Genomic DNA, 8870 nt, shown 5'->3' on the forward strand with positions numbered 1-8870 from the left:
AGAATTTTAAAATCAAACAAATTTGAGATTCGAACAAATTTTGAATTTGAACAAATTTCGAATTTGAACAATTTTGCAATTTGAACAAATTTCTATTTTGAATTTAAACATTTTCAGATTTATTTTTTGTTAAGATTCTGAAAAAATTCAGAATAAAGAATTTCATATGGAACAAAATTCAAATTTGAACAAATTTCAATTTTGAACATCTTTTGAATTTGAACAACTTTCAAATTTAAACAATTTTATAATATGAACATTTTTAAAATCAGAACAAAAAAATTCTGAACAAATTTCGAAATCAGTAGAAAAACCGAAAACAAACAATCCAAAACTGAAAAAACCTGGAAACCTCAGAAAAAACCGGAAAACGAAGAAAAAGCCTGTATGTGATAAGCGCTACTGGGCCGGCCCAGCCCATCCGTCGCTTGAGCGGGAGCGATTCGCTCCCGCAATAGGCGGCGAATAGGGATTGCCAAATTGGACACCGAGTAGTCAGTCTAGTCTACACCTGGGCAAAGTTCGGGCCGGGCCGGGTTTCGGGTCGGGCTTTAAAAAGCCCGCGGGTAAAAAGTCAGGCCCGAGCCCGGCCCGGCCCGACCGTCGGCCCTGTAAATTAAGCCCGAACCCGGCCCGAACGAGCAAAAAGCCCGGCCCGGCCCGAGAAGCCCGGCCCGACCAGGCTAAAATGCACAAAAATGAAGGCCCGAACCCGGGCCGGCCCGATGTTCGGGCTCAGATTTCAGGCCCGAACCCGGCCCGAAGTGCAAGCCCAACCCGGCCCGGCCCGGGATTTTTGGGCCGGGTCGGGCCGGGCTGCCCATGCCCAGATGTAGTCTAGTCTAGAAGAAGGAATCCCCTCGGCGACGCCAATGTCCAATCCACCCCCTTCCTCGAGGACTGAAACCCTAATCCCCATGCCAATCTCGGCTCCAGCCCCCTTCGGCCTCCTCGGGCCACTGTCCATCATCGCCGGCCATGGCAATCGGGACTTGGACAAGTTGCCGGCGCACATCATGGTTCCCGTCGATAGCGAGAGGGCGGTTCTTGTTTCCATCGATGAGCGCGGGAAGTACATGGTGAGCGATCCTTACGCGCGCATACCTGGAATCATAGGCGGGCAAGTCATGGCCACTACAACCTACGGCAAAGGGCCGCTGGTGTTCGTCGACCTTGCCGACGGGCGGTACTGCGGCACATACCCTTTTTCTGCCGCGCGGGTCAGAAGCATCGAGCAAGTCGTCAAGGCAGTCTGTGCTGACTTGAGCCGCTCCTGCCCCTCCTTCCTCCTCCATGAGTATGTCTGATCTCTTGCTTCTCTCTGCATTTTCTCCATCTCTCAACATTTTCCTTGCAAGAAAGGGGAAAAAAAGGTTCCCGTTTTACCTTATCAAGTTGGGCGTAGATAAGATATATAAATAATACCGTGTAGCAAAAGTTAGTTATGTTAAGGATTGTGTATGGATCTCCTTAAATAAATTTTTCTCTACTTAACGAGTCCATCTGCCTGTTCCACTTCAGGCATGAAGAAGACGCCCCGCTGCAGCAACCGGGTGCTTCATCCTCCAAGGGACTGCTCCACACTGCAACACTGGATGCCACCTCCTCGATCAGTCCGCAGGCAGAGGCACTAACTCTTCCTGGGACACCCATTTTCGCCCGGGTACAACCGGATTGGGGTATGGAATTTTACATCAGGCCTGGTCATGGAGGATCATTCCACACATATCCGGATGTGGGCGGCCCGTTTCAGACCATAGAGCAAGCTGATAAGGCTATTGATAAATACCTTCATGGCCGCCGCCATCCAAAAATGTAGGGTTTCTCAACTTTCTGTTTTTTCCCCTGAGTTGGATTATAGAGAAGCTAGCAAGTTGATGAAAAAAAAAATACTGGCATACATTAATTTCTATATTCCTTTGTGGGGTGGGGATTATAGTTGGTATAACATTATTTTTTGACGATCTGTGAGTTACTGGCATATTGCATAAATTGTTATGATGTCTGAAATTAACGAGGTACACATAGATGCTAAGCATTAGAAACTGGCTTGAATGAAAGGGTGGGTGATCCTTTAGTTTCAATATTGCATTTTTTTATCTTAATTAAATTTTGCACAATTGGCTAGCTTTTAGTCAGGCGCAACAAGCCAACTCTGTTTCCTCATGTAAGATCGTGATAGCCAGAACAGTTAGTTCCACCAAGTGGTCAAAGTAGCGCAATAAGAGAAGACTACCCCCTACACGAAAATGAGATAATGGCTGCATCTGTTTGTTGCATTGAGAACTTGTTTAGTTTTGTTTTGTTGATTTGACATAAATACATGGTATCACTTTGTGTTCTGAATTACGTACGCTCGGGCTAAATAGTATTCTGTTTTTTTGTTAGTTTGGCATAAATGCATGATATCACTTTGTACTCTCCACTTTTGATGAAATACAGTGTATTAAATCTTATGGAGATGCTCTTATCTAATCTAGGTGCATGGAGCAAGCTGGTGTTTCTCTGCGGGAGATGGGTATACGACGGTGTCTTTTCTGGCCTGATGGCACAATGAAGAAGCGTACCAAGTCATATATATTTCAGAAAGGCCATGAGCATATGTGCAGGTTGGTCCGCGCTGTGGTAGACCAGTATAACGAGTATCACAAGCTCGGAGAGGTTCGTTCTCCGTCTTTCCACACAAGATACTTGTGTCGCTACTAGAATAGCACTTCATTGTATTCATATAGCAGTTTCTTATCATATCTATGCTTCTTATTTCAGGATCGTAAGTATGAACTGAAAGATGTTACAGAACAACAGTCATTTCATGAGGACGAAGAGTGGTACCGCCATTTGAATATCACTGCAAGTTCTGAAGGGTTTGACAAACAATTCTTTGTTGAACTAAAAAATACAAGACAAGAAGGACTTAGACATGCAGAATGGGTAGTCAGTTGTTTCAGCATGGTTGACTTTAATGATAATGGTATTCTATATATATTCTTGCCTTAAGTTGAATACAGTTTGTCTGTTGACTGGCAACTAGTTAATCATCTCTCTGCCCCATTTTAATGAAGGTTACTGCAAAGGTTGTCCAAATGATGTGAAGCACCCAAACAAAGCTGATGCATACAGTGGTGGTCATGTGGGCCCAGAGGAGATACTTGAAGATCCGGATCCATGGAGCGACTCTGATGAAGATGTATGTTGATTTATTTCCTTTTGTATGCTTTTAACATGCTTATTTTAGCTACATGTCTGCCCCCTCCCTCTTTTACAGGAGACCAGTAGGGAGCGTAGGATAAGACGTAAGTATGATGTTCCGAGGAAACCTTTTGTGTACCCTGCGTGTGCTACACCCAAGATTCCCCACTGCTGCCTCCCGTAGGAGTCTGGGCCGTGTCTCAGTCCCAGTGTGGCTGATCATCCTCTCGGACCAGCTACTGATCATCGCCTTGGTAAGCTATTGCCTCACCAACTAGCTAATCAGACGCGAGCCCCTCCTTGGGCAGATTTCTCCTTTTGCTCCTCAGCCTACGGGGTATTAGCAACCGTTTCCAGTTGTTGTTCCCCTCCCAAGGACAGGTTCTTACGCGTTACTCACCCGTCCGCCACTGGAAACGCCATTTCACGTTTGACTTGCATGTGTTAAGCATGCCGCCAGCGTTCATCTTGAGCCAGGGCACGTAATGTGAAAGACAAAGGAAAGTGGAGAGAGGAGGGTGCCAAGAGAGGAACACCAATGTTTGTAAGACATTGGTAGCTTTCCCATTTCCTGTTTGTAAGACAGAAAAAATGCATCTTAGGTGGACTTTTTGGATTCCAAAGTAGATGTAAGTTTTATTGTGCATAGCTTTTCTTCTGGTTTGTATTGCAACATTCCATTCATGAAAGTTGTGAATGAACCAGAGAAGACCAGCTCTGGTGCTTTCTCCCCTGTAGTATATACTGATGTTAATGTGAAGATGTTCAGTGCTACAGGAGTACAGGTATTGACTAGTACTATTTGTTTAGTCAGGTTTGACTGTTTAAACCATTTATGTGCACATCTCGCTTTATTTTGTTGGCAAAATAGTCAAATTTGATGGGCTGGCAAACAAGACGAAGGTTTGCAGCAGCCACTATTGCTGGAGACCAAGATTATCACACTTCCCTTAGATGTAGATAGATTAGTTCTTCGAGTAAACAGAGCCAGCGGTACCACAATGATGTTTTCCTGCTGGCTGGATTACAATTTCTAAAAAAAACTCGACCAACGATTTAACAAATTAATATTCAGGACAAAAACCCTGTTTCCTTTTGAAATTTATTTAAAACTGGGTGCCGAGTTCAGAAGTAACATAGTTCAGGACAAACGAAAAGCGTAGCTGGCAATAACGCTGGATCACAACACACAAGAAAAGAACATAAAACTCATCCTAGGATCACTGCTGGCTTAAGGTTAACTTGAGTAGTCTTCTTTTTCTTCAAAGACCAAATGACGATCTGTAGTGGGGCTCTGAGGAGCAACAGGATATGCTGGGCAAATGTATCAACCTTGTCTAGATGCACACCCTTGAACAGAATCCTCCACTAGACTGTTTTTAAGATCAACCAACCCAAACTGCAACTATTACCTCTGTTCTGTTTCGGAACGGAGGTAGTAGATCATTTCTGCTTTTCCAAATGTGCCACATAGCACAAGTAGAATTCACCCTGAGGTTAAGAAGATAGATTTAAGGCAACCACACAGTCAAATAACATATGATGAACAGATTCTTTATCGGAATAAGAAAAAACAGAGGAATAAGAAAAAACAGAGTCCTCATGTTTGTTCATGCTCCTCTTTATCAAATTGTCTCTGGTCATTGTTTTACTGTGAGAGATAAGTCAGAGAAAGAGCAGATTTTTGGGAGGAGCTAAGCACACTTGATGAAACTCCTTATTCCTATCTAAACAGGGCCACCTAACACGTTACTCTCATTCATATCTCCGTGGCACTACGTTGTGTGTTATTGAGTACACAGTTGTAATATTAATGTAACAGCATTAATGTGAGTTATGCATGTTGTTTTACGAACTTCGTTCGTGATGAAGCTTGAATTGGTCCTTTGTACTTACTACAGTATATACCTTTTCTAGCTAAATAAATGTATCATACATATCAGTGTGCAATTTATGGCAGCCTAATTCCATAGGCTGCAGCAAAGCATGACCAAAAGACACTGAACAATTTAGATTTCACCAGTGCAACAAAGCCATCTAATATGTCTTCTATTTTATTTACGATGGCAAAACATGTTACAAAGGATAGTGACATGTGTAGAAACACATGCAGACCCACAACACCTATCACGGACTGGTCGAACACAATGTAGGCGGTGAGCCTACAGACCTGCGACATGTATCACATAGTGATCAAACACAATGCAGCTGGCGGGGCAAAGCTCACATCTCCATCTAGTTACATGTAAAGTTGGTGATTTATGCAAAAAGACAGACAAAGGTGAGTAATTTCAGCAACGGAGACAACAACAATTCCGTCCACCCTGTGACCCAAATAAAGTCATACTAACACACCTCAATTATAAACGAGCAGTAGAGTACTTCCCAGAAAAATGCCGGTACAATCCACGGGCAATTTCGTCCGAAGTCGTATTAGCAGTCGCACAAGCAAGATTCACATGAATTTCCTATGGAAATACAAGGATTAGAAGTTCTTGAAAACTCTACTTCAGTGAAAAGTGGAATGTGTTGCAGCCTCAATGTATTTTGTCTTCCTGACCAACTGTAGTCAGTTAAGAATTAAAGGTGGCAAGGCTTTTTCCAACGGTGATTCCTCAAAATAAAAAGAAAAATAAGTTACAGCCTGCGGTCCAATGGCCACGCCAGCGCCTCATTGCACACTTTCCACTGGAGGATTCTTCATGAGTTCCCAAGCCTTCCTGCAAAAATTCAACCGGGTGGAATGGAAATATCAGCTCTAACATAAAAAAAAACTCTTGTATGGAACTCTAACAGACACAAGTGGCGCTAATAAACAAAAGTTCTTCAGTCATTTGGCACGACAGTCAACTGCATCTTATCAGTATAAACGTACTTTGCGAACCTAAGCCATACTAGCATTTGGAAGACGCTCAAAACAGATAAGCATAAGAGAGTAGGTTACCGTGATTCACTCTCAGTTTCTGCATTCCCAGATCCAACTTTTGTGCATCCAAGAGAGCGTCACGGGCTTGCTCATACTCCTGGGATTGCAGAGAAAATCAAGGAACGCGATCAGACTGCTGTAAGATGAATTTGAAATGCTAACTGAACATACGTCCAAGCTAGATGCACCTTGAGTAGCATGTGAGCTGGAGCTTGACGGTAGCAAGCCTTTGCCCAATCAGGTCGCAACAATCTGCACCTGAGAGCATCTAACAAAGCACCTTCACCATCACCCACGAGCAGTTTACAAACACTCATGTTTGCATACAGTGTCACACTCTCTTTATGCCATATTGCCTACAATCAAACAATATAGTTCATGGAAATATTATTCTCAACTTAAAACGATGTTGCGGAGAAGTTTTATTTTAACGCTTATTTACGGGTGATAAGGGGAGGCCCGATCTTCTCAGTAAGCAACGGTGGTGATGATGATCACGGGGTGATGGCAGCGGAGAAACACGACGATGAAGTGGATGATAACTTGTATGACGCAACGAGATCTCTCGATTGGTCCCTGTCGCCAATGCAACAGCTCTCAACCCCGCAAGATATTCGCAACTCCACACACTTGCGTACGTAGCCGCCGACCACGAAGCGGTAAGTTGCAACCGTCTAATTCCCAATAGAACAGCGAGATCACACAAGACTTTTTCAGGATCTACACAATATCAAGCAATATGGTGTAGGGATTCAATAGTTTTGCTAGAGCAAACAACTAAGAACTAGGGTTTATCTTAAACGTGGTCTAAAGCAGCTAGGGGGCGTCCTGGGCACTTATATAGGTGTCCGGGACGAATTCTGGTCGAAAAGATACAAGAATAACCGACAGAATAGATCTGGTCGAGACAGATGATGTCTACGGGTGCTTCTATTCTTGTAGACAGTGTTGGGCCTCCAAGAGCAGAGGTTTGTAGAACAGCAGCAAGTTTCCCTTAAGTGGATCACCCAAGGTTTATCGAACTCAGGGAGGAAGAGGTCAAAAATATCCCTCTCAAGCAACCTCGCGATCACAATACAAGAAGTCTCTTGTGTCCCCAACACACCTAATACACTTGTCAGATGTATAGGTGCACTAGTTCGGCGAAGAGATAGTGAAATACAAGTGGTATGAATGAATATGAGCAGTAGTAACGGTGCCAGAAAAGTGCTTGCTGGCGTGCAGTTGATGGTATTAATATTGCAGGAAGTAAAGATGCAGTAAAACAGTAAACAAGCGATGATTGCAGTGTTTGGAAACAAGGCCTATGGATCATACTTTCACTAGTGGACACTCTCAACATTGATCACATAAATAAATAAGTTCTTTTCCTTTGTGCTACATATACTCTTGTTTGATAATAAACACCATTCGTTGTGTAGGGCTACAAGAGCACCTCAATGCCAGAGTTAACAAGCTCCACAACATTCGACATTCATATTTAAGTAACCTTTAGAGCATAATAGATCTTTGCAATTTAAACCGAGTACTAACATAGCATGCACACTGTCACCATCACACTACGAAGGGGGAATAAATCACATCAATACTATCATAGTAATAATTAACTCCATAACCTACAAGAGATTATGATCATAGCCTACGCCAAGTACTACACGATGCACACACTGTCACCATTACACCGTGAAGGAGGAATAGACTACATCATGTAAGGCAGCTCATGAGATCATTGTATTGAAGTACATAGGAGAGAGATTAACCACATAGCTACCGGTACAGCCCTTAGCCTCGATGGAGAAATACTCCCTCCTCATGGGAGACAGCAGCGTTGATGAAGATGGTGGTGATGTCGATGGAGAAGCCTTCCGGGGGCACTTCCCCGTCCCGGCGGCGTGCCGGAACAGAGACTCCTGTCCCCCAGATCTTGGCTTCGCGATGGCGGCGGCTCGGAAGGTTTCTCGTACCGTGGCTTTTTCGTATCGAAGATTTAGGTCAGGGACCTTTAAATAGGCGAAGAGGCGGAGTCGGAGGGATGACGGGGCGACGACACAACGAGGGCGCGGCCCCCTCTCGGCCGCGCCGGGTGTCATCTGGTGGCCCCGTGGCCCCTCTCGGCGGCTCTCGGGTGTTCCGGAAGCTTCGTCCAATTCTAAGACTCGGGCGTTGATTTCGTCCAATTCCGAGAATATTTCCTTACTAGGATTTCGAAACCAAAAACATCGGAAAACGGAGACCGGCACTTCGGCATCTCGTCAATAGGTTAGTTCCGGAAAATGCATAATAATGACATATAATGTGTATAAAACATGTGAGTATCATCATAAAACTAGCATGGAACATAAGAAATTATAGATACGCTTGAGACGTATCAAGCATCCCCAAGCTTAGTTCCTGCTCGCCCTCGAGTAGGTAAACGGTAACAAAGATAATTTTTGAAGTGACATGCTATCATAATCTTGATCATACTATTGTAAAGCATATGAGATGAATGCAGCGATTCGAAGCAATGATGAAGATAATGAGTAAACTAATGAATCATATAGCAAAGACTTTTCATGAATAATACTTTCAAGACAAGCATCAATAAGACTTGCATAAGAGTTACTCATAAAGCAATAAATTCAAAGTAAAAGCATTGAAGCAACACAAAGGAAGATAAAGTTTCAGCGGTTGCTTTCAACTTCAACATATATATCTCATGGATAGTTGTCAACATAAAGCAATATAACAAGTGCAATAGGTAAACATGTAAGAA

At 43.5% G+C, this 8870-nt stretch overlaps 1 protein-coding gene across 1 annotated transcript; it reads left to right on the plus strand.

Moving 5' to 3' along the window:
• The first annotated feature begins 875 nt into the window (after positions 1-875).
• Positions 876-3968, plus strand: LOC124666803. The gene is made up of 7 exons (XM_047204131.1): positions 876-1297; positions 1522-1815; positions 2481-2661; positions 2767-2971; positions 3063-3187; positions 3266-3349; positions 3663-3968. The coding sequence occupies exons 1-7, from the start codon at positions 918-920 to the stop codon at positions 3678-3680; spliced, it is 1287 nt and encodes a 428-aa protein (XP_047060087.1). The 5' UTR covers positions 876-917; the 3' UTR covers positions 3681-3968.
• Positions 3969-8870: the final 4902 nt, after the last annotated feature.

Source organism: Lolium rigidum, chromosome 6, assembly GCF_022539505.1.
Source record: "Lolium rigidum isolate FL_2022 chromosome 6, APGP_CSIRO_Lrig_0.1, whole genome shotgun sequence".
Taxonomy (NCBI): domain Eukaryota; kingdom Viridiplantae; phylum Streptophyta; class Magnoliopsida; order Poales; family Poaceae; genus Lolium; species Lolium rigidum.

What these genes read in the sequence shown, in the direction of transcription:
- LOC124666803 (XM_047204131.1), top strand. Translation starts at nt 918, where the DNA reads ATGCCAATCTCGGCTCCAGCCCCCTTCGGCCTCCTCGGGCCACTGTCC. An exon ending in CCCTCCTTCCTCCTCCATGA is followed by an intron (nt 1,298 to 1,521) that starts GTATGTCTGATC and finishes GTTCCACTTCAG; the next exon opens with GCATGAAGAAGACGCCCCGC. An exon ending in AGTATCACAAGCTCGGAGAG is followed by an intron (nt 2,662 to 2,766) that starts GTTCGTTCTCCG and finishes TTCTTATTTCAG; the next exon opens with GATCGTAAGTATGAACTGAA.